The sequence below is a fragment of the Macaca fascicularis genome, chromosome 20, assembly GCF_037993035.2.
Source record: "Macaca fascicularis isolate 582-1 chromosome 20, T2T-MFA8v1.1".
Lineage (NCBI taxonomy): Eukaryota > Metazoa > Chordata > Mammalia > Primates > Cercopithecidae > Macaca > Macaca fascicularis.
The window spans coordinates 27,895,313-27,918,527 of record NC_088394.1 but is presented as its reverse complement, the minus strand read 5'-3'; the positions used below and the strand labels follow the sequence as shown (position 1 = coordinate 27,918,527).

At 57.5% G+C, this 23,215-nt stretch overlaps 5 protein-coding genes and 1 long non-coding RNA gene across 24 annotated transcripts in view; 4 read left to right on the top strand and 2 right to left on the bottom strand.

Moving 5' to 3' along the window:
- Positions 1–2,842: 2,842 nt before the first annotated feature.
- LOC141409255 (uncharacterized) lies at positions 2,843–4,240 on the bottom strand. The gene is made up of 2 exons (XR_012428787.1): positions 3,602–4,240; positions 2,843–3,224 (listed from the first exon to the last, which is right to left on the bottom strand). It is a non-coding gene; the product is annotated as an uncharacterized lncRNA (long non-coding RNA).
- On the top strand, positions 3,059–8,613 carry CORO1A (coronin 1A). Its single transcript, XM_005591630.4, has 11 exons — positions 3,059–3,178; positions 4,662–4,860; positions 6,141–6,263; positions 6,359–6,488; positions 6,582–6,766; positions 6,925–7,044; positions 7,267–7,371; positions 7,484–7,629; positions 7,727–7,784; positions 7,897–8,112; positions 8,397–8,613. Exons 2-11 carry the CDS (start codon positions 4,663–4,665, stop codon positions 8,499–8,501), a joined length of 1,386 nt encoding a protein of 461 aa, XP_005591687.3. The 5' UTR covers positions 3,059–3,178; position 4,662; the 3' UTR covers positions 8,502–8,613.
- A 3,287-nt stretch (positions 8,614–11,900) lies between these two features.
- BOLA2B (bolA family member 2B) lies at positions 11,901–13,156 on the bottom strand. Of its 2 annotated transcripts, none has more exons than XM_045381859.3 (3): positions 12,515–13,156; positions 12,341–12,400; positions 11,901–12,042 (listed from the first exon to the last, which is right to left on the bottom strand). In XM_045381859.3, the coding sequence occupies exons 1-3, from the start codon at positions 12,773–12,775 to the stop codon at positions 11,992–11,994; spliced, it is 372 nt and encodes a 123-aa protein (XP_045237794.2). In that variant the 5' UTR covers positions 12,776–13,156; the 3' UTR covers positions 11,901–11,991. The 2 variants fall into 2 exon arrangements, with proteins under 2 accessions (XP_045237794.2, XP_005591690.4); XM_005591633.5 differs by having other exon boundaries at positions 12,341–12,438; positions 12,515–12,671.
- Positions 12,857–23,213, top strand: SLX1A (SLX1 homolog A, structure-specific endonuclease subunit). Of its 3 annotated transcripts, XR_012428782.1 has the most exons (12): positions 12,857–13,253; positions 13,745–13,796; positions 13,891–14,232; positions 15,842–15,969; positions 16,138–16,225; positions 16,305–16,391; positions 19,650–19,801; positions 19,906–20,031; positions 21,590–21,716; positions 21,812–21,906; positions 22,403–22,583; positions 22,710–23,213. XR_012428782.1 is itself a non-coding variant. In XM_005591631.5 (6 exons), exons 1-6 carry the CDS (start codon positions 13,066–13,068, stop codon positions 16,332–16,334), a joined length of 828 nt encoding a protein of 275 aa, XP_005591688.1. In that variant the 5' UTR covers positions 12,857–13,065; the 3' UTR covers positions 16,335–16,432. The 3 variants fall into 3 exon arrangements, 1 of the variants encoding a protein (XP_005591688.1); XR_012428783.1 differs by lacking the exons at positions 19,650–19,801; positions 19,906–20,031; positions 21,590–21,716; ... (1 more) ...; positions 22,403–22,583; positions 22,710–23,213 and having other exon boundaries at positions 15,644–15,969; positions 16,305–16,432; XM_005591631.5 differs by lacking the exons at positions 19,650–19,801; positions 19,906–20,031; positions 21,590–21,716; ... (1 more) ...; positions 22,403–22,583; positions 22,710–23,213 and having other exon boundaries at positions 16,305–16,432.
- Positions 16,135–23,213, top strand: LOC102146036 (sulfotransferase 1A3). 14 transcript variants are annotated; one of them, XM_065537016.2, is made up of 9 exons: positions 16,135–16,225; positions 16,305–16,391; positions 19,650–19,801; positions 19,906–20,031; positions 20,121–20,218; positions 21,590–21,716; positions 21,812–21,906; positions 22,403–22,583; positions 22,710–23,213. In XM_065537016.2, exons 3-9 carry the CDS (start codon positions 19,654–19,656, stop codon positions 22,820–22,822), a joined length of 888 nt encoding a protein of 295 aa, XP_065393088.1. In that variant the 5' UTR covers positions 16,135–16,225; positions 16,305–16,391; positions 19,650–19,653; the 3' UTR covers positions 22,823–23,213. The 14 variants fall into 14 exon arrangements, 7 of the variants coding, with proteins under 7 accessions (XP_065393088.1, XP_065393087.1, XP_065393086.1 ...); XR_012428776.1 differs by lacking the exons at positions 16,135–16,225; positions 16,305–16,391 and adding an exon at positions 17,401–17,685 and having other exon boundaries at positions 22,389–22,583; XR_012428774.1 differs by lacking the exons at positions 16,135–16,225; positions 16,305–16,391 and adding an exon at positions 17,401–17,685 and having other exon boundaries at positions 22,386–22,583.
- LOC123566771 (sulfotransferase 1A1-like) overlaps positions 17,666–23,215 on the top strand; it is a 34,339-nt gene continuing 28,789 nt past the window's right edge. For 2 of the 3 annotated variants that reach the window (XM_065537013.2, XM_065537010.2), the window contains exon 1: positions 18,206–18,278. The gene's annotated coding sequence lies outside the window, so the exon portion shown is untranslated. Of the gene's footprint in view, positions 17,686–18,205; positions 18,279–23,215 lie in introns of those variants that run through there. The other variant, XM_065537012.2, reaches the window with a different exon arrangement.

Sequence of the window (23,215 nt, the reverse complement as noted above, 5' to 3'; positions counted from 1 at the left end):
AAAAAGAGGCAATGGTAAGAGGTTAGACCAGCAGGAACAACAGAGGCAAAGGTCCCCCTTTTTTTTTCTTTTAATTGAAACTGGGTCTCCCTCTCACCCAGGCTGGAGTGCAGTGGTACAATCACAGCTCACTGTTTAGTCTGGAATTCCTGGGCTCAAGCAATCCTCCCACTTCAGCCTCCTAAGCAGCTGAGAACACAGGCGCATGCCACCACAGCTGGCTAATTTCAATTTTTTTTTTTTTTTTTAGAGATGGGGTCTTGCTATGTTGCCCACACTGGTCTCAAACTCCTAGGCTCAAGTAACTTTCACTGCTCCTGGGCAAATGCCCTCTGACACCCCTTATAAGGAAACCCTTTCAGAAGGCTGGCCCCCTCTCAAACATGGAGAGCCTTGCCAGGGCCTTCCCCACTCACTGCTGTAACTAATTCTTATGCTGCATGGACATCTGCTTCCCAGAACCTCCACCCACCGGCCTTGCTCCTGTCCTTTGTGGCAGCCCCAAGCCTGCTCACCCCTTCCCATGCTGCGGCCTGCTTGGCCTCTGGAAGCAGCACTGTCTGCCTGCACCTTGCCCTCTCCAGGGCCGTCAGGCTCACCACCTTCAGGGACCTGGTTTCCAAGTCCTTCACCAATGCACTTGTTCTGTGTGTGGACATGAGGCCCTCCCGAGCTGAAGTCAGCGTGTGCTTCAGTTTCTGCATCTGTAAAATTCAGATAGTATTTGCTACCCAGGGGTGCTATGAGGATTACATGAACATAGTATAGTCTCTAGAACAGTGCACAGCACACAGTAGGCACTCAATAAATGCCAGTTATTATTCCTGTCACTTCTGTTGGCGACTGCACATCAGAGTACCCACATCACCTTGGTCTAGTCCCATCCAGTTGCAGGCCTTTGAGTACAGTACAACCCTAAGGTTTTTACAATTGCATAATCTATAGAACATTTACAGATTTATTGTCTCGTTTGAGTTTAGTAACTTTTTTGTTGTTGTTGAGATGGAGTCTTACTCTGTTGCCCAGGCTGGAGTGCAGTGGTGCCATCTTAGCTCACTGCAACCTCTGCCTCCTGGGTTAAGGCGATTCTTCTGCTTCAGCCTCCTGAGTAGCTGGAACTACAGGCGCCCACCACCACACCCAGCTAATTTTTTTTTTTTTTGAAATGGAGTCTCGCTCTGTCGCCCAGGCTGGAGTGCAGTGCTGCGATCTCGGCTCACTGCAAGCTCCGCCTTCCGGGTTCACGCCATTTTCCAGCCTCAGCCTCCAGAGTAGCTGGGGCTACAGGCTCCCGCCACCACACTCAGCTCATTTTTTGTATTTTTAGTAGAGACAGGGTTTCACCATGTTAGCCAGGATGGTCTCGATCTCCTGACCTCGTGATCTGCGCACCTTGGTCTCCCAAAATGCCGGGATTATAGGCGTGAGCCACCGTGCCTGGCCAGAGCCTCATAACTTTGTGAGGTGGGCAGGACAAATCTTATTAATTCCCCATTTACCAATGAGAAAACGAGGTTCAGAGAGATCAGCCCTCTTGCCCAAGATCACACAGCCAGTCAGTGGCAGAGGTGGGACTTGAACCCGTCCCTTGCTGTTCCTTGAACCTCTCCACATGACAGGGCTGTCCCTCAGCCTACAGGTCACCCCTCTAGCCTTGCCTGTTGGCTCTTCCTCATCCTTTTGGGCCCAGCCCAGATACTTTGTAAACAAGAATGACAAGAGCTAACTTTTTTTTTTTTTTTTTTTTTTTTTTTTTTTTTTTTTTTTTTTTTTAATGAGACAGAGTCTTGCTCTTTCACCCAGGGAAGACTGGGTGATGCAGTGGCTCAGTCTTGGCTCACTGCAGCCTCTGCCTCCTGGGTTCAAGCTATTCTCATGCCTTAGCTTCCTGAGTAGCTGGGATTACAGGTATGCATCACTACACCACGCTAATTTTTGTATTTTTAGTGGAGATGTGGTTTTACCATGTTGGCCAGGCTGGTCTCAAACTCCTGACCTCAGGTGATCCGCCAGCCTTGGCCTCCCAAAGTGCTAGGATTACAGGCGTGAGTCACCACGCATGGCCGAGAGCTAACGTTTATTAAGCCCTCGCCACTTTCTAGATGAGGTCCTTACTGACTTTCTTGGGTTATTTTAGGTAATCATACCCATACCTCTTACGTGGCAGGTATGACTGTTACAGAGGGAGAAACCGAGGCTGAGAAAGGCTAAGTAGCGGCCACATGTCACTCAGCAGGTGACAGGCTGCGGTCGCACTCATGACATAGTCTGACTCTAGAGCAGGCCTTTCCTGCCCGCTGTTGCTGTCTCCAGAAACCTCTCTGAATCTAAGGGTGGGAACTACTCCTCCTTGCCCTCGAGCCTTCGCCAAAGCCGGGCTTGGAGCGGCCGTGGGCTCCTCCTCCTTCCCCCAGGCTGGGCTCTTCACGGGCGGGAGCCTGCCTGGCTCGCCTGCCTCGCTCGACCCTGTAGCCCCTGGCACGAAGTAGGTGCCCGTGATGCCGAATTATTTCAGCAGGAGGGCAGGGGTGTTCCCGATGAAGACAGGAGACCAGGGAGGAGAAGCGACTCCCGGGGCCACCCATGTGTAGATCTCGGAGCCAGGCAAGAGCCAGGTCCCTTGGGTCCGGGAGCGCGCTCGGGGCTCCTCCTCTCCCGTGCCCCCCGCGACCCCCGCGCTCCCCGCGCTCGCGTCTGCGGGGTCGGGAGGAGGGGGCGGCGTCGCCGGGCCGGGGCGGACACCGAGGCCTGGCGGGCGGGCCTGGAGCGCTTTCGTGCCTGCCAGGGAAAGGCTGGAGAGGAGGCTAGGGGCGGACGCAGGGAGAAAAGAAGCAACGGGGTGTTTTTGCCTTTTGACATTTTAAAAAGAAGTGCAGATTCGCTTCCCGGAGCCGGGCTGGCAGCCTGCGCTATGGTTAGGAACCAACGTGGGGCGCGGGCTGAGGCAGGGGAGGGAGGCGGCCGCAGCAGGGGCCCGGGAGCGCAGGGCGGGCCTGGAAGAGCTCCGCCCCAAGGGGCGCGGCCACCCTGGAGGCGGGCGCACGGCTGCTTCTCATTCATTGTCTTGACAAGAGCATCCTCAGCGGGCGAGTCCCCGGCTCCTCCAGCTCCTTCCTCCTCTTCCTCCTCCTCCTCCACCTCCGGCTTTTGGGGGGTCACTGTCCTCTCTCTGCAGCAGGTGAGGCTGGGCCCAGGAGGCGCGGGTGGACCGGGGCGAGGGCCACCTGTGGGGCGGCGCGCGTGTGGGAGCCGCGGGTTGCGGGGGCGCGCGGCTGTCACCGCGACCCAGCCAGCGCCGGGGCCAGGGAGCGGGCGCAGCAGCCCGTGGGGGGACGCTGCCTGGAGTGGGGGCCGCCGGGGCCCCAGAGCGCTCTGCGGAGGCGAGGGCGAGGGACCACCGCGGCCAAGATGGAGGTGGGCGGCCGGGGGTTAGCACAGTGTCGAGGGCCCGACTCCCCCCGGAATTAAGTCTCGGGGAGGGTGGGGACGGGGACAGGGTGGGGTGAGTGGGGCAGCTGCCCTGGGCTTGGAGACAGGAAGGGGTTGAGAGCAAAACAAGAAAAGACCAAGTTCCCCTTTCCGTGGTTTCCGGGCCTGGTACCTGCGGCGGGGGAGGAGGCAGGGTGGGGCGATGGCTTCCTGTCCCCCACCTCTGGTCCGGGGCTCCTCTCTCTCCAGACCCTGGCTGCTCCTCAAGACGGGGGCTCTTCACGTACGCTCCTCACCGATCTTTGGGCAGGCCGACCTAGCAGCCTCTTTGGGAGTCCTGGGGTGGCCAGGGGTGTTGGCGCCCCCAGTGAGTAGGCGAGGCTGAGGCTAGGGGCAGAGGCTCTGGGCACGGTACCCTCTCAGCGGTAGCACAGGCCCCTTCCCTGAGCAGGAGGGTGATGCGGTGGCACAAGGTCGTCCCTGGAGTTCCTTGCTCCCCACCAGACACTGGGGGAAACCATCCTAGCTGGACATCAGAGCAGTTGGAGTGGCTTCTCCCTTCCTGTGTGCATTTCACATGGGGGTGGAGATGGCTCTTAAGGGCACCTGCTTTTCTGAGCGAAGGCAAGAGGCAGAGGTATGGGGAGGAGAAGATACTGGGACCTGAGCCAGAGACCTGCTGGGGAAGCCATCCTGCCACCTCACTCCCCTCGGGCAGCCCCCACGCCACTTCCTCCTGTGTCCAGCCCCGCACCGGCAGGGGAAGGAGGCCAGCCCCTGTCCCTGCCTTTAGGAAGCGCTGTGTGGGTGTGAGGGAGGTGGGCTCTGGACACTGTAACTAAGAGAGAACCCACCCTCAGAGCCATCTGGGCTGATGACGCCTGAGTCTGAACCATTAGGAAGGACGGGCTCTGCATCCATCAGCCAGTCAGTCAACAAACATGCAGTGGGGGCAACACCACGCCAGGCTCTGTTGCAGAGGCTGAGGGTACAGATTGAGAGTGTGACTCAGAGTGGCCTGGGGCCAGGGAGAAGGGGGCTTGCAGGTTAGATGGAAGGAGAGGCCAGGGAAGGCGAGCGGGCATAAGCCACAGAGGAAAGGATAGGGAGCCCCTGGAGATGATGCTGGGACCTCAAAAGCCAGACTGAGGGGTGTCCTGGGGGAGGTGGGGACCACTGGAAGATCAGAGTTGACCCGAAGGGAGAAATGCTCTTATCCTGTGTGCCCCTAGAATGAGCCGGCAGGTGGTCCGCTCCAGCAAGTTCCGCCACGTGTTTGGACAGCCGGCCAAGGCCGACCAGTGCTATGAAGATGTGCGCGTCTCACAGACCACCTGGGACAGTGGCTTCTGTGCTGTCAACCCTAAGTTTGTGGCCCTGATCTGTGAGGCCAGTGGGGGAGGGGCCTTCCTGGTGCTGCCCCTGGGCAAGGTGAGCCCCTGGGGCCCTGGGGGTAGCAGCTCCTCCACCCGACCCATGGCTCTGTGGAGGTCCTGATTAGGTGACTGTCATCAGGCCTTCCAGGGCCTGTGTTGCCATCTGGAAAACTGAGCTGGGCCCCATGAGCCTTACACTTCCTCTAGCTCCTCTGTGCTGTGGCTGTGTGGAAACTGATGCTCAGAAGGAGCCAACACAAGATGGGTCACACCAGTGACCAGGACTACAGACAGTCCTGCAGGCCCATGACCAGCCCTTCTGAGCCTCAGCCTGGGGCTGGAAACACAGAGAGGGCTGTGATGGGGTCTGGGGGCCCCCGACTGCAGACAGTCCTGCAGACCCATGACCAGCCCTCCCCAGCCTCAGCCTGGGGCTTTCTCCCCATGGAAACACAGAGAGGGTTGGGATGGGGTCTGGGGGCCCTGGCAGCATTCTCAGGGTTGGGGGGGACTCTGGCTCTGGGCCTGTCTTAGGACCTAGCAACTCTGGCCCCCAGCTCGCAGGCAGGGATGATGCAAGAGGCACTCTCCCCGACCCCAGCCCTGCCCTCCCCTGGAGCCTGCTGCCCTCTCCGCTGGCCATCTGCTGCCCCACACCCCCAGCACACTCCTGTGCTCTTTGAGGGGTAAGACAGGAAGGGGAGATGGGCCCCAAGTTGTTACCTTAAAAGGGCCGATGGAAGCAAAGAGAAGAGGAAGTGGTTGTGGGGCTGAGAGATGGGCCCGCACCCCGCACGGCTGTCACACAGGAAGCCCTGCTGAAGCAGCTGTCCCCGGAAGAAGCCATTTCCAAACCTCTGCTTCTGCCTGGGGCCAGTTATGACAGGCTCCCCGACCCCTCTCCTTTTGGGAGGACCCACGTCTGCAGCCCCACCCCTCACACTCACTCTCTGGGGAGCCGCCCCTACCCCCCCAGCCCTCATACACCTGTCCTGACTCCAGGGCCAGTTGTGCCCATGGAAGCCTCACTCGGGAAAGCTGGGGTGGGGGTGCCAACCCTAAGGGCAGAGACAGACTGAGACAGAGACGGGCGGGAACTCCACCAGGGTTTCGCACGGGCCCCATCCTCTGCTATGCGTGGCCAGCCCTCCTGGGGTTTGCCATTTGGGGACTGGAACAAGAGAAGAAGAACCCCCCCACCCCAGGCCCTGGTCCAGCCCCCAGGGACCCCACAGCTTTCTTTCCTCTCTGGGCCTCTCTGAAGGAGGTGTGGGGAGGTTGGATTGGGTTTGGGGGGCAAAAGCACCTCCATCCAAGGCCCTGCTGTGCCTTTAGACTGGACGTGTGGACAAGAATGCGCCCACGGTCTGTGGCCACACAGCCCCTGTGCTAGACATCGCCTGGTGCCCGCACAATGACAACGTCATTGCCAGTGGCTCCGAGGACTGCACAGTCATGGTGAGTGGTGGTGGGGACCCATAGGCTGGGAGAGGGGCTCTAGGATGGGATCTGACATTTGGAGTCCTGAAGACTTACTGGCTCCTTCTCTGCAGGTGTGGGAGATCCCGGATGGGGGCCTGGTGCTGCCCCTGCGGGAGCCTGTCGTCACCCTGGAGGGCCACACCAAGCGTGTGGGCATTGTGGCCTGGCACCCCACAGCCCAGAACGTGCTGCTCAGTGCAGGTGCTGCGGGAGGAGGGGCCTGGGGGTGGCTGGTGGCCTGCAGTGGATGAGGGCAGGAGGCTCATGGCTTCTGACACTGTGGGGAATGTGCAGGTTGTGACAACGTGATCATGGTGTGGGACGTGGGCACTGGGGCAGCCGTGCTGACGCTGGGCCCAGAGGTGCACCCAGACACGATCTACAGTGTGGACTGGAGCCGAGACGGAGGCCTCATTTGTACCTCCTGCCGCGACAAGCGCGTGCGCATCATTGAGCCCCGCAAATGCACCGTCGTAGCTGTGAGTCGCCATCCACCCTGACCCTTGACCCTACAGACTTTATCCTTCTTATCCACCATCAACCAGGCTCTTGGATGCTGCCCTCCCTCACCTCCACGTGGGACTGGCCCCGTAGGGTGTGTATGGGTGCCTGACTTAACACCTCCCTTTCCTTGCAGGAGAAGGACCGTCCCCATGAGGGGACCCGGCCCGTGCGTGCGGTGTTCGTGTCAGAGGGGAAGATCCTGACCACGGGCTTCAGCCGCATGAGTGAGCGGCAGGTGGCGCTGTGGGACACAGTGAGTGCCGGGGCAGGAAGCCGAGGGTCCCCGGGCTGGGAACCAGACTGGAAGTTTCGTCCCTGCTCTGCCACTTGCCTGGCAGGATGGCCATGGGCCTCAGTTTACCCAGGCATGAGATGGGTGTTCCCACTGGTTGGTCAGGAGGGCCCTCACAGGTCACTGCCCAGGGAAGACCACCATCCCAGGGCCTGGGATGTTACCTCTCACCTGTGTCTACAGAAACACCTGGAGGAGCCGCTGTCCCTGCAGGAGCTGGACACCAGCAGCGGTGTCCTGCTGCCCTTCTTCGACCCTGACACCAACATTGTCTACCTCTGTGGCAAGGTGGCCTCATCAGACGGGGTGGGGGTGGGAGATGGGCAGGATGGGTCTGGAGAGGGCCAGAGCAGTGGGCATCTGCTGGTATTGACCCTCCCTCCGCACCTGCCACCTACAGGGTGACAGCTCGATCCGGTACTTTGAGATCACTTCTGAGGCCCCGTTCCTGCACTATCTCTCCATGTTCAGTTCCAAGGAGTCCCAGCGGGGCATGGGCTACATGCCCAAACGTGGCCTGGAGGTGAACAAGTGTGAGATTGCCAGGTGACTGACTCCCGACCCTGACTGCAGCATGCTCCTTGGGCAGTCCCAAGCCCGCCCAACCAGGCTGTGGGCCCTGCTTACCTTCCCCTTCCCACAGATTCTACAAGCTGCACGAGCGAAGGTGTGAGCCCATTGCCATGACAGTGCCTCGAAAGGTGATGCTCCCCCGCCCCACCCCGGGCTTCGGGCTGCGCACCGACTTCGCGGTCTTGCAGGGGGGTGTCCTGGCATAAGCGCTTTCCTCACTAGCCCTGGCCTTGCCTACAGTCGGACCTGTTCCAGGAGGACCTGTACCCACCCACCGCAGGGCCCGACCCTGCCCTCACGGCTGAGGAGTGGCTGGGGGGTCGGGATGCTGGGCCCCTCCTCATCTCCCTCAAGGATGGCTACGTACCCCCAAAGAGCCGGGAGCTGAGGGTCAACCGGGGCCTCGACACCGGGCGCAGGAGGGCAGCACCAGAGGCCAGTGGCACTCCCAGCTCGGTGAGAGGGCCAGGGAGCCAGGGAATAAAACTGGGAGGGTGGGGTGGGGCTGGCGTTTGGGGCAGCTCCAACTCACAACATTGGGAATCTTTGCGGGGCTGGGAGTGGGTAATCCTGAGGCCTCAGAACACAGGTTTCAGACTGATAGGCCTGCAGGTCTCTAGGCAGCAACCAGCTGAGTGACTAAAGGGCCCAAGGCCAGGGCTCTAGGGATGGGGCTCAGCAGATGCTGGGGTAAGGGGAGCCAGGGAGGAGCTGGGCCTAACACAGCACCGGGTCCCCAGGATGCTGTTACCCGGCTGGAGGAGGAGATGCGGAAGCTCCAGGCCACGGTGCAGGAGCTCCAGAAGCGCTTGGACAGGCTGGAGGAGACAGTCCAGGCCAAGTAGAGCCCCGCAGGGCCTTCAGCAGGGTCAGCCATTCACACCCATCCACTCACTCCCCATTCCCAGTCACATGGCAGATAAAAAAAACATAATAAAATGGCTTTATTTTCTGGTACCTCCCAGACTCTTGATGACTGGTTCCCTAGACGTGGGGTTTGCTGAATGGACCAGCCATAGAGCTTCCCCTCTACCGCGCTGAGGGGACTGACCCATGGCAGGGGATGTGGGATGCCCCCTGACTTACTACATCACGGGAACAGGGCCTTCGTGGGTAGAAACCAGCCATGCTGATGCGGGCCAGGAGGCTGCTCTCCGTTTCCGAGCTCCTTCTCAGAGCTGACGCAGCTGAGCTATTTAAGGCCCTAGCTTAGGACCTCAATAATTCCCAAATTTACCGAAAATCTGCTTTTCCTAATCAACCAAAACATCAGGTTGCACGTGACTCTGCTGGCACTGTTGCTTGTGAGGAAAGGAACCAACCATCACTTACAGGGTGGGCATCTTTTAAACTGCAGGTCCAAAGATAAAAATAACAAGGGAGGCCGGGCATGGGGACTCACGTCTATAATCCCAGCACTCTGGGAGGCTGAGGCGGGAGGATCACTTGAGCTCAGGAGTTTGAGACCTGCCTGAGCAACATGGCGAGATACCATCTCTACAAAAAATAAAATAAAAAATTAGCCAGGCATAGTGGTACGCACCTATAGTTCCAGCTACTCAGGAGGCTGAGGTGGGAGGATCCCTTGAGTCCAGGAGGTCGAGGCTGCAATGAGCCATCGCACCACTGCACTGCAGCCTGAGTGACAGAGCAAAACACTGTCTCTAAAAAATATAAATAGGCCAGATGCGGCAGCTCATGCCTGTAATCCCAGCACTTTAGGAGGCCAAGGCAGGTGAGGTCAGAAGTTCGAGACCAGCCTGGACAACTTGGTGAAACCCCGTCTGTACTAAAGATACAAAAATTAGCTGGGCATGATGGCAGGCACCTGTAATCTCAGCTACTCGGGAGGTTGAGGCAAGAGAATTGCTTGAACCTGAGGCGAAGGTTGCAGTGGGCCAAGATCATGCCATTGCACTCCAGCCTGGGGGACAAGAGTGAGACTTCATCTCAAAAAAAAAAATAATAATAAATAAGTAAATAATGTTTTTATATGGAAAACAAGGGAACTTTTTGTGAGGAAAAGACAGAACTAAAGCAACAGGCTGACCCTAGTTTACCAAAGAAACTGAGGCTGAGAGTAGGAACCCAGCTCACTAAAGGGTGGAGCCCAAGTCAGAGTCTGTCTCCCCACTTTTTTATTTAATTGTTTCTGAGATGGAGTTTCATTCTTGTAGCCCAAATGGAGTACAACGGCACAATCTCAGCTCACTGCAACCTCTGCCTTCTGGGTTCAAGCCATTCTTGTGCCTCAGTCTCCCAAGTGGCTGGGATTACAGGCGTAAGCCACCACGTCCGGCTAACTTTTGTGTTTTCAGTAGAGGTGGGGTCTCACCATGTTGGCCAGACTGGTCTCAAACTCCTGGCCTCAAGTGATCTGCCTGCCTCAGCCTCCCAAAGTGCTGGGATTACAGGCGTGAGCCGTAATTACAGCTGTGCCTGGCCCTGTGTCTCCCCTTTTGAGTTCAGAGTCTTCCCCTGTGTAGTGAGCGCTTCTGCCTCTCTAGCCCTTCCTGTGGGTTCTGTCTAGGCCTGGCCTCTGTGAGGGACCTGGCCAGAACAGGTCTGTCATGCCTTGTGGGGAGTGGGCGTGGGAATAGGTTTTGATGCCCAACTTAGTGGGTGATCCTGAGATGGGAGGACACAGGGCTATCTGGGATGGGCGTCTTAGCCATAGTGGGGTTTGGTTCATATCAAGCAGGGACCACCCATGGCCTCATTTCCAGGCCCCACCTCTTCAGTATGCCATAGAAAACTACCTGGGCAGTAGAGGTGTGGGAAGAAAACAAAAGAAAGCCGGGCGTGGTGGTTCATGCCTGTAATTCCAACACTTTGGGAGGCCGAGGCGGGCGGATCACCTGAGGTTGGGAATTCAAGACCAGCCTGACCAACATGGAGAAACCCCGTCTCTATTAAAAATACAAAATTAGCCGGGCGTGGTGGTGGGCACCTGTAATCCCAGCTACTTGGGAGGCTGAGGCAGGAGAATCGCTTGAACCCAGGAGGTGGAAGTTGTAGTGAGCCAAGATCGCGCCACTGCACTCCAGCCTGGGCAACACAACAAGACTCCATCTAAAAAACAAACAAACAAACAAACAAACAAAAAACGCAGGAGAACAGAGTGTGTGATGGCTGAAACTTGCAATTTCTCACTCTCAACAAGCCCTGGCCCCAACTGGGGCTCCCTCCCTAGGTCTCAAGGACCTCTGTTCAAAGTCCTAGCAACCTGGGCCAGGCACAGTGGCTCCCGCCTATAATCCCAGCACTTTGGGAGACCAAGGCAGGCAGATCACTTGAGGCCAGGAGTTTGAGACCGGCCTGGCCAACATGGTGAAACCTTGTCTCTACTAAAAGTACAAAAATTAGCCGGGCATGGTGGCGCATGCTTGTAATCCCAGCTACTCAGGAGGCTGAAGCACAAGAATCTTTCCAACCTGGGAGGCAGAGGTTGCAATTAGCTGAGATAGTGCCACTGCACTCCAGCCTGGGCGACAGAGCAAGACCCTGTCTCAAACAAATAAACAAAAAACAATTAAAAAAACCAAAGTCCTAGCAACCCTACTAACCTGTGGTGAAGACTCATACCAGGGCATCACCTGCCCCAATTTTCTGACTCAGGTCAGCCTTATATTCCTGCTCTAATCTCACCCCAATCCCCGTCCCACACCCACTATTCCGAAAACTTCCATGGTCCTCCAAGGGGCAGCTGTAGACACACCAAGCCCAGGGCTATGGGGCCACTGGAACCTTCCCCAGCGGGTCTGAAAATATCAGCATTCCAGGTGTTGATGAGCCCCTACTTGGGCACACTCCCTCTTGGGCCTGAGAAGGTCGGGGGAACCTGCAGGGAATATGTGGAATTCTATATGGTGCCTCTGATACTGCAGTGATGTCGGGGAGAGGGAGAGGTTTGTTCAACCGGTCAGGGCCCTGAAACCCGGATCACTTTCTCATCTCTGCATCTTGAAGGCTAGCAGAGAGCAGGAACCCTGAGCTCTCTGGGAGTTGGGTGGCTGGTGGCAGTACAGACTCCCAGACGTCTACACAGAGTTACAGAGAGAAGGCTTTCTCGGTAGACCCTGGAAGGGACTTTTACAGTAGAACTTTCATTTTACAAGCAGGGATAGAGGCCTAGATGGGGAGACGGACGTGTCCAAGGTAAAACAATGGACGGAGGCGGGGCAGGGAGAGGCCAGGTCCTAGACTCGGCCTCAGCACCCCTCACACACACCGACACAGAAGCTGGTCCAGATTTATAATTTAATGGCTGTGTAGATCCCAGTCTCTCATTTCTGTCGCTCACGTGCCCACTGCTCTGGGGTCAGGGTTTTCTGTTCAAAGGCATGGATGTGCGGGAGCTCTTCTGCTAGGCACGCGTTTACCAGCCTGGGGCGAGAGATGGGATTAGGAAAAGGCAGGCGAGGATCGCACACCCCGAGACTAGAGTGACCCCAGAGACTGTGGGTGTCTCCAAGGTTGTAGTCCCCGGGCCGTGGGAACACGTACGTGGGGAGAGGGTCTACATCGAAATACTCGAAGCAGGGGTCACGAAAGCGGGATCCTCAAGGTCCCTGAGCCACGCCGCGGGGGAGTGCGGGAGTTAGGTTGCAGGGGTAGGGGGAGTGGCTGGGGTTGTGGTGCAGGAGCTGAGACCGCGCTGGGCAAGGTGCTCCCAGGGCCTCACCTGTGTCTCTGAAGCAGCGGTTTCCCCTCGAACTTGGCCGACACCACCAGGACTCGGAAGCTACAGGCGCAACGGTTGAGGGTCGTGTCCTCCACCTCCTACCGAGCGGAAGAATATGAATGGTGCCGAACCCGCCTCCCGAGCTCTTTTCTCCCGTCCGGCGGCTCAACTCACCACATGCTCCGCCTCCAGGTCCCGCTGCAGCTTCTCCCGGAGGTATTCGGCGCTGAGTTCCATGGCGGTAGTCCAGCTGGGACGGCAGCCCAGCGGGGACACAACCCCTGCTCCGACGCCGGCCACGCTGCCTTGCAGCCTTACAGGAGCCACTTCCGCTGGGAAACTCACTTCCGCCCTTACTAAGGCGTACGTCAACGCAATACTTCCGCCCTCAAGCAGCCGGGCTTTCCAACGGTCCGGGCTTTTCGCGCTTGCCATCTACCAGCCAATCAGAGCCTGAGGAAGGTGGGACTCGGGCGGAGCCAATACTGAATGGTAGGCGCTCGCTGACTGGACAGCAGTCTGGCTTCCGCGGTCGGACTTCTACACCCGCCTCCAGACAGGAGAGGGGCACGTACCCGCGCTACGGCGGCCTCCAGGCTGCCTCCGGATAGTCCCCGAGAGCTTGTTCCGAAGCAAGCACCCTGCAGCCCTAGCGATCCACCCCTCCCCTGGACCCTAGGTCACGGCAATCAACCCCCTGCTGCGGTTCCCGAACCACAGGCCCGATGGGTCCCGCGGGGGTCACGGCGAGGCCAGGGCGCTTCTTCGGCGTCTACCTGCTCTACTGCCTGAACCCCCGGTACCGGGGCCGCGTCTACGTGGGGTTCACTGTCAACCCTGCTCGTCGGGTCCAGCAGCACAATGGGGGCCGCAAAAAAGGCGGGGCCTGGCGGACCAGCGGGCGAGGGCCTTGGTGAGACAGGGAGGGCTTCTGTGCCGGGAGGAAGGCTTCCCGGACGAGGGGGACCCCGCGGGGCACAGGCCTGATGAGAAATATCGGCCAGGACTGTGACATGGGCGGGGCGTCCGGGGCGGGGACTGGGCCTGTCGCAGGGGAGGAGCGTGACGGGGAGGCGGTGCCCGGGGCATCTCCGCGGCGGAACTCAGGGAAGGAGCTAGCTGGGGCGGGGGCGGTGATCCAGGCTGGGTTCCAGCGTAGGGGTCTTGGTGGGCTCGCTGGGGTCGGGTGGAGCGCAGGAGGGAGGGGGGGGGGGGGACAGTTGAGTACTTGGGCTGGAGGCAGGGCCTGAGGTGGTTAGGTGCAGGAGGCGTGCCTTCAGGCCGGGGCGGGGCTTGGAGCTCGGCTGAAGCCGGGAATGAGGACCCTGCTCTTGGGTGGGATTGGAGGGGACCCTCGGCTAAGGCTCTGGGCTGCGACAGGGACACCCCCTTTCTCCTCCCCAGGGAGATGGTGCTCGTCGTGCACGGCTTCCCGTCCGCCGTGGCTGCCCTTCGGGTAAGGAAGGAGACGGGGCGGCAGCGGCCGGGTGAGGGCTTGGGGTCCGCCCCTTGCTCCTAGCCGCCCTGACGCCCCTGTACCCCGCCCGCAGTTTGAGTGGGCCTGGCAACATCCTCACGCCTCGCGCCGCCTGGCGCACGTGGGGCCTCGCCTGCGCGGAGAGACGGCCTTCGCGTTCCACCTGCGCGTGCTGGCGCACATGCTGCGCGCACCGCCCTGGGCGCGCCTCCCGCTCACGTTGCGCTGGCTGCGCCCCGACCTCCGCCAGGACCTCTGCCTGCCGCCGCCGCCGCACGTGCCCCTAGCCTTCGGGCCTCCACCGCCCCAGGCCCCGGCCCCAAGGCGCCGCGCAGGTCCCTTTGATGACACTGAGCCTGAGCCAGACCAGGGGGATCCAGGGGCTTGCTGCTCCCTGTGCGCCCAGACCATCCAGGTGAGGTCCCCGCCAGGCACGGGTGGCTCTAGGGTCCAGACGACTTCGGATCCAGCTCTTTCTTGAGGGAAACCCACTGACACTCTTTGGCCACCCTATCCCCATCTCTAAGATGCAGATGCTATAGTACTTACGGCCATTCCTGAGCAAAGCAGGACCTGCTCAGGGCCTTCACCATTTCCCCTTTGATGAAAAGATTCTTCCCTAGGCCATCTGTCTTGATAACCTACCACCTTCTCAGTGAGGTCTTCTCTGGTTCCCGATTTATAATCGCAGCTCTGAGTAGTCGGGCATGGTGGCAAGCAGGAGACTAATCCCAGCTACTGGGAAGGCTGTGGTGGGAGGATTGCTTAAGCCCAGGAGTTCAAGGCTGCAGTAAGCTACGATCGCTCCGCTGCACTCCAGTGTGGTCGACAGGGCATGACCCTGTCTATCTCTCTCTTTTTTTTAGAGGGAGTCTTGCTCTGTTGCCCAGGCTGGAGTGCAGTGATCTCAGCTCACTGGAACCTCCGCCTCCCAGGTTCAAGCGATTCTCCTGTCTCAACCTCCCAAGCGTGCCACCACACCTGCCCAATTTTTGTGTTTTTAGTTGAGCTGGGGTTTCACCATGTTGGCCAGGCTGGTCTCAAACTCCTGACCTCAAGTGATCTGCCTGCCTCAGCCTCCCAGAGTGCTGGGATTATAGGCGTGAGCCATCATGCCTGGACATGACCCTGTCTCTAAAACAATGTAATGAATTGCAGCTCATTCTTGTGCACTTTTCTGCTACCCCCTTTCCCTTAACACTTAATATTGTCTGGCATGCTACGTGTTTTGTTGATCTCATTAGTCACTCCCACCCCAACTGCCATATTGCACTCTTGGAGGGCAGCACTTACCACTGCTGTGGAACAACGTTCTGCACAGAGCCGATGGCCCAGAAATTTTCTTTTTCTTTTTTTTTGGGACGGAATCTCACTCTGTTTCTCAGGCTGGAATGTAATGGTGCGATCTTGGCTCACCGCAACCTCTGCCTCCCGGTTTCAAGCAATTCTCCTGCCTCAGCCTCTGGAGTAGCTGGGATTACAGGCACCTGCCACCGCGCCTGGCTAATTTTTGTTTTTTTAGTAGAGACGGGGTTTCAACCATGTTGGCCGGGCTGGTCTCAAACTCCTGACCTCAGGTGATCCTGCCCACCTAAGCCTCCCAAAATGCTGGTATTACAGGCATGAGCCACTGTGCCCCGCTTAAATATTTAATAAAATAATGGATGATGGGTGCCTTCTACAGAGCTCCTGGTAATTGCCAGTGAGTGGAGGACTTGCCCTGTGGAGATTCAGTGACCTGCCGGGGGTTGTTGAGCTGTGAGGAAGTTCAGTCCTGGCTGCAGTGGTGAGGCTGTGACTTAATCAGTCACTGCTGATGTTCACAGGGCATTCACCAGCTTAGTCCCAGGGGCAAGGATTTTAACCCTGCACCTCAGTTTCTTCATTCGTAAGATGCAAATAAGAGTCGCTGCTGCCTCACGGAATGCAGCTGTGTGATGCCCGGAACAGTGTCTGCTGCGCAGGGGGCTTGCTGCCAGCTCCCTCTCCCTCCTTGTCTCTTACCTGCCGGCTGCCTGGGACAGGATGAAGAGGGGCCCTTGTGTTGCCCCAACCCTGGCTGCTGGCTAAGGGCCCACGTGATCTGCCTGGCAGAGGAGTTCCTTCGGGAAGAACCAGGGCAGCTTCTGCCCCTAGAGGGCCAATGCCCTAGGTGAGTGCAGTCCCCCAGCCCCAGCCTGGTCCAGCTCTGGGAAGAGGGTGCCCAGTTGTGCAATCCAGGCCCAGGCAGCTGAGTCCTGATCTCAGCATCCAGGGCCGATACTGGCGGGGGCTTGTGGCATCTGACTCTGTATCTCCTACCTGCCCCTCTCCTTGGTAGCTGTGAGAAGTCACTGCTTTGGGGAGACCTGATCTGGCTGTGCCAGATGGACACTGAGAAAGAAGTAGAAGACTCAGAATTAGAAGAGGTGAGTGGGCTTTGGTGGCGGGCTCCCTACCCTGCTGTCTGCCCTGGTTTGCCTGTGACCAACTTTCTTGCCTCTGCAGGCACACTGGACAGACCTGCTGGAGACCTGATCCTCAGTGTCCCTACCCACCTCCTACCTCTTTTCTGTGCCACCTGCCGCGGGTCCGGCGGGTTTTTACTTGAGTACAATAAAGTCTGAGTCAAGGGTGCCTTATGGTGGATGCCCAGGGTGGGGGTGGAGCTAGCAGCCCAAGGTCCTGCCAGTCACGGGGCTTCCTCAGGGGCACAGAGGAGGCAGGAGGGGCCCCTGGCACTAGCATGTGAACAGCTTCTACTCTGCCTGGAAACCCTATGCCTCAGTTTTCCCCCACTTGCCTCTGAGGTCATGCAATTCTTGAAAGCCTGGGAGACTTACCTTGGAATTGAATGCAAATAGGACAAAGACCACGGAGGATGGGGGATGCCCTCCTTCCAGGGGGCCCTGTGGCTTCCAGTCTCTTGTCTGTGGAGCCTCTAATCTCTTGCCTGTGGAGCCTCCTTCAAACCCCGGGAAAGAAAAGCACTTGCCAGGGTTGTTGTTCTTCTAGGATCTTCTACTGATGCTCTGTGAGGTTGCCTGGGAGCCATGAAGCTGGGGTTGGCTCCCAGGGCGATGGGACTCTAGTGTCCTTGTCCTTTCTTGTTCTTTCTTTTTTTTTTGTCACCCAGGCTGGAGCACAATGGCTCAGTCTTGGCTCACTGCAACCTCCGCCTCTGGGGTTCAAGCAATTCTCCTGCCTCAGGCTCCCAAGTAGCTGGGACTACAGTAATGTGCCACCACGCCTGGGTAATTTTTGTATTTTTAGTAGAGATGGGGATTCACTATATTGGCCAGGCTGGTCTGGAACTCCTGACCTCATAATCTGCCCGCCTCGTCCTCCCAGAGTGCTGGGATTACAGGCATGAATCACTACACCTGGTCTTTTTTTTTTTTTTTTTTTTTTTTTTTTTTTTTTTTTTTTTTGAGACAGAGTCTCACTCTGTTGCCCAGGCTGGAGTGCAGTGGCATGATCTTGGCTCACCGAAACCTCCGCCTCCTGGGTTCAAGCGATTCTCTTGCCTCAGCCTCCCAAGTAGCTAGGATTACAGGTGCCCGCCATCATGCCCAGCTAATTTTTGTATTTTTAGTAGAGACAGGGTTTTACCATGTTGGCCAGCCTGGTCTTGAACTGCTGACCTCATGTGATCCTGCCACATCAGCCTCCCAAAGTACTGGGATTACAGGTGTGAGCCACCGTGCTCAGCCTCTTTCTTGTTCTGTACGTCCATGCTCTGCTCCACTTCTGTCCCTTCACTCTGCCCATACACATCACCCCAGACTGGCCTTGTGGTCAGAGCCTAGAATGCCTGGGCTGCTGGGGGCCTATGGACTGCACTGGGCCAGAACCCCTGCCGCCTTCAAGACTGGCCTGTAGCCAGCAGGTAGGTGACTTTTCCCAGGCCTGCGTATCCCACCTTTCCCTTCCATCCACTCACCTCCCTTGCCTGGGTCAATTAGAGAAAGCTTGTCAGCCAGGCCTGTAATCTCAGCACTTTGGGAGGCCGAGGCAGGCGGATCATCTGAGCTCAGGAGTTTGAGACCAGCCTGGCCAACATGGTGAAACCCCGTCTCTACTGAAAAAGGAAAAATTAGCCGGGTGTGGTGGCGCACACCTGTAATCCCAGCTACTTGGGAGGCTGAGACAGGAGAATCACCTGAACCCAGGAGGTGGAGGTTACAGTGAACCGAGATCGTGCCACTGCACTGCAGCCTGGGCCTCACATCTTGGGTTTGTAGATCACTCCAAGCTTGGCTGGAGCTGTGGTGCTAAGGAGGGTAATACAGAAGCTTCCCCACCCTCAACCCCACCCCTTCCTTCCTGGAATTGAGTCAAGTCCCAGCCCTGACTCTAGATCCCTCCCACATTGGACCTTCAAAACCCTCAGGGCAGAGAGCAGCCCTGCACTCCCTACACTGCATCCACACTCAGCCCCTGCAGGCAAGGAGAGCACGGGCCAGGTTCCCGAGAGCTCAGGTGAGTGACACAGTGGAATGGCTCAGGGTGCCCTCACCCTGCTCAGCTTGTGGCTCCAACATTCCAGAAGCTGAGTCCTCTGTCATCCCTGCCCTTTCCCATGGATATCCCATTTCAATTAGACAACCCAGTCTGGCCAGAATCCCCCTCCATTCCTTCTTTTCCTTTGTATATTTTTGAGACAAGGTGTTGCTCTGTCACCCAGTCTGGAGTGTAGTGGGATCCTGGCCCACTGCAGCCTCAAATTCCTAGGCTAAGGCAATCCAGCCGCCTCAGCCTCCTGAGTAGCTGGGGTTACAAGAGCAAGCCACCACACCCAGCTAATTTTGAAAACTTTTTTGTAGAGGAGAGGGGTTGCTTCGTTGTCCGGGTTGGTCTCAAACTCCGGGGCTCAAGGGATCCTTTCCCGTTGGCCTCCCAAGGCTCTGGGATTACAGGCGGAAGTCACCCTGCCTGCGCCCCTCCTTTTGCTGAGTCATCAGAGTTTTCATTCCCACACCAGGCTCTGGCTCCCAATACCAGCTTAGTTGCTCAATGGGCCGTGTTTGTTCTGGAGCCCAGATGGACTGTAGCCGGGCAAGTGGATCACAGGCCTGGCCAGCCTGGGAGGTTTCCACATGTGAGGGGCCTGAGGGGCTCAAGGAGGGGAGCATTGGGGAGAGGAGCCCACTGGATGGAGGCTGGGGGTCACAGCAGGAAATGGTGAGACAAAGGGCACAGGCAGGCCCTGGAGCTTCCTCAGTGCAGCTGAACTCTCCTGGAGACCATCACACACCTGTGCCGCGAGGGTGCTTTCACTGGTGTGCACCATGGCCCAGGCCCTGGGATTTTGAACAGCTCTGCAGGTGAATGAAAGGTGTGGCCATGCTGGGGAACCACCGCACTAGAGGCTGACCTGGTTTCAGTCCCAGACCCGCCACTGACTGGCCTTGTGAGCACGGGCAAGTTGCTCTGCCTCCCTAGGCCTCAGTGACATCCCTGAAAGCAAAATCTCTGCCAAGGGGCAGCCGGGCGCTGGCTCACACCTGTAATCCCAGCACTTTGGGAGGCCGAGGCAGATGAATCACTTGAGGCCAGGAGTTCGAGACCAGCCTGGCCAACATGGTGAAACCCTGTCTCTACTTAAAAAAAAAAAAAATTAGCTGAGCGTGGTTGTACATGCTTGTAATCCTAGCTACTTGCGAGGCCAAGGTGGGAGGATTGCTTGAACCCAAGAGGCAGAGTTTGCAGTGAGCTGAGATTGTGCCACTGCACTCCAGCTTGGGTGACAGAGTGAGACTCTATCTGAGAAAAAAAAAAAAAAAGAATTCCGCACATGGTGCTGTTGTGATGGTGTTAAGGGAATGGGCCTGGCTCTGGCCCCTGACGCAGGAACATGGAGCTGATCCAGGACACCTCTCGCCTGCCACTGGAGTATGTGAAGGGGGTCCCGCTCATCAAGTACTTTGCAGAGGCACTGGGACCCCTGCAGAGCTTCCAAGCCCAGCCTGATGACCTGCTTATCAGCACCTACCCAAAGTCCGGTAGGTGAGGAGGGTCACCCACCCTCTCCCGGGTGGCAGTCCCCACCTTGGCCAGCGAGGTTGTGCCCTCGGCCTGCTCACCTCCCATCTCCCTCCCTCTCCAGGCACCACCTGGGTGAGCCAGATACTGGACATGATTTACCAGGGTGGCGACCTGGAGAAGTGTAACCGGGCTCCCATCTACATACGGGTGCCCTTCCTTGAGGCCAATGATCCAGGGGATCCCTCAGGTGCATGGCTGGGTCCTGGGTGCAAGGGGAGGGGAGGAAGACAGGGCTGGGGCTTCAGCTCACCAGACCTTCCCTGACCTACTGCTCAGGGATGGAGATTCTGAAAGACACACCGGCCCCACGGCTCATCAAGTCACACCTGCCCCTGGCCCTGCTCCCCCAGACTCTGTTGGATCAGAAGGTCAAGGTGAGACCTGGCACAATGGTTCACACCTGTCATCCCAGTTTGAGGCTGAGGTGGGAGGATCCCTTGAAGGCGAGAGATGGAGACCAGCCTGGGCAACATTGCTGTAGAGATGGCATCCCATCTCTACAAAAAAAATTAAAAACCTGGTGTGGTGGCACAGACTGTTCCCACTTAGGAGGCTCAGCGGGGAGGATTGTTTATGTGAATTGGAGGCTGCAATGAGCCCTGATCCTGCTGCTGCCCTCCAGCCTGGGCAACACAGCAAAACCATCTCTACAAAAAAAAAAAGTTCCTGCTGAGTGGCAAGGAAAGCCAGGAAGGGGAGCTCAGGCGCCCCCCAGCCATGTTCCTGTTCTTCTGGAAGGGCCTCCTCACTTCTACGAGGCTCATCATCACATCTTTTTTTTTTGAGACAGAGTCTTGCTCTATCACCTTGGCTGCAGTGCAGTGGCGTGATCTCGGCTCACTGCAACCTCAGCCTCCTGAGTAGCTGGGATTACAGGCATGTCAGCATGCCCGGCTAATTTTTGTATTCTTTTTAGTAGAGACGGAGTTTCACCATGTTGGTCAAGTGGATCTCGAACTCTTGACCTTGTGATCTTCCCGCCTCGACCTCACAAAGTGCTGGGATTACAGGCGTGAGCCACTGTGCCTGGCCCTTTTTTCTTTCTCTCTCTCTTTTTTTTTTTGAGACAGAGTTTCACTCTTGTTGCCCAGGCTGGAGTACAATGATGCTATCTTGGCTCACTGCAACCACCGCCTCCTAGATTCAAGCGATTCTCCTGCTTTAGCCTCCCAAGGAGCTAGGATTACAGGCACCTGCCACCACGCCCAGCTAATTTTGTATTTTTGGTAGAGATGGGGTTTTGCCATGTTGGTCAGGCTGGTCTTGAACTCCTGACCTCAGGTGATCGGGCCACCTTGGCCTCCCAAAGTGCTGGGATTACAGGCGTGAGCCACCGTGCCCGGCCTTCATCATATCTTGAGAGAGGACACTGTCTATCTCTTGCTCTGATGAAGGTCCGATGCCAAGATAGTGAGTCTCAACAGTGCACACTTAAGAAAGGCAATGTGTGGGTACTCACAGGTCAGCAGAGGAGGGGGCTGGTGGGGACCGGGCATGCCTTGCTCCAGATCGGAGTGTGACAGCATTGATGCAGATTATATTAGTATAGAATATGGTCTCAGGGACCAGGCAGGACTTTGGCTTCTGAGCAGGGTTCAGATCCCAGCTTGGCCTACCTGTGCCGTGAGATCTCAAGCAAGTCAGCCTCTAAGCCTCAGGTTCCTCCTTTGCCAATCCAAGAGATGAGCTGGCCTGGGGCGAGCTGTGTGGTCATGGCGCTGGGGCTGGGTCCTCTGCCCCTGCAGGTGGTCTATGTTGCCCGAAACCCAAAGGATGTGGCGGTCTCCTACTACCATTTCCACCGTATGGAAAAGACGCACCCTGAGCCTGGGACCTGGGACAGCTTCCTGGAGAAGTTCATGGCCGGAGAAGGTGGGTGTGACGGGAGGAAGGAGGGTGTGGAGCCGAGAGGTGGTGGCTACAACGCACAGTAACCCTGTGTTGCTGCCCCCTGCCCGCTTCTCCAGTGTCCTACGGGTCCTGGTACCAGCACGTGCAGGAGTGGTGGGAGCTGAGCCACACCCACCCTGTTCTCTACCTCTTCTATGAAGACATGAAGGAGGTGAGACCACCTGTGATGCTTCCCCTCATGTGACACCTGGGGGCAGGCACCTCACAGGGACCCGCCAAGGCCACCCAGCCCTGTTCCTGGGCGGCCCCCATAGCAGGCCCGGATTTCCCATCCTGCCTCCCTGGCCCAGGCCTCCCCGCTACAGCCTCACCTGGCAGCGGGTCCCACACAGCTCTCATCTCCCGCAGCTGAGTCAGCTGCATGGGGGGCCACGGATTAGATACTTAGTCCTATTGATTATCCCCACCAAAGGGTGTGCCACCCAGGGCCACAGTCACGGAAAAAGACCATCCCGGTCCTCACCCATAGGAGCCAAGCCCAGCTCATGATGTAATCACAGGGCAGAGAGCAATTCATTTTATCCCAGGGACCAGGGCCCCAGGGATCAAGGCTCTTCGGGGTTTCTCGGGGAAGTGGCCAGATCCCCTCTGAGGTTAGAGAGGGGACTTGTTTTGTTTTGCTCCACTGAGGAGCCTCTGCTGCTCAGAACCCCAAAAGGGAGATTCAGAAGATCCTGGAGTTTGTGGGGCGCTCCCTGCCAGAGGAGACTGTGGACCTCATAGTTCAACACACGTCATTCAGGGAGATGAAGAAGAACCCTATGGCCAACTACACCACCGTCCCCCAGGAGTTCATGGACCACAGCATCTCCCCCTTCATGAGGAAAGGTGGGTGCTGGCCAGCACGGGGGTTTGGGGCCGGTGGGAGCAGCAGCTGGAGCCTCCCCATTGGCACTCAGAGCCTCCCTTTGGGCGGGACTCCAGCTTTACTCCCTTCCTCCCTTCCTCCCCCAGGCATGACTGGGGACTGGAAGACCACTTTCACCGTGGCGCAGAATGAGCGCTTCGATGAGGACTATGCGGAGAAGATGGCAGGCTGCAGCCTCAGCTTCCGCTCTGAGCTGTGAGAGCGGCTCCCGGGGTCACTGCTGAGGGAGTGTGTGAATCTATCCTGACCAATGGGCTCAAGAATAAAGTATGATTTTTGAGTCAGGCACAGTGGCTCACGTCTGCAATCCAAGTGATTTGGGAGGCTGAGCTGGGAGGATCGCAATAGGCCACACATTTGAGACCAGCCTGGTAAAATAGTGAGACCTCATCTCTACAAAGATGTAACATAATTAGCCACATGTGCTGGCACTTACCTGTAGTCCCAGCTACTTGGGAAGCAGAGGCTGGAGGATCATTTCAGCCCAGGAGGTTGTGGATACCGTGAGTTACGATTATGCCCATACACGACAGCCTGGATGACAAGCAAGACCCTCCCTCCAAAGAAAATAAAGTTCAATTAAAATAAAATA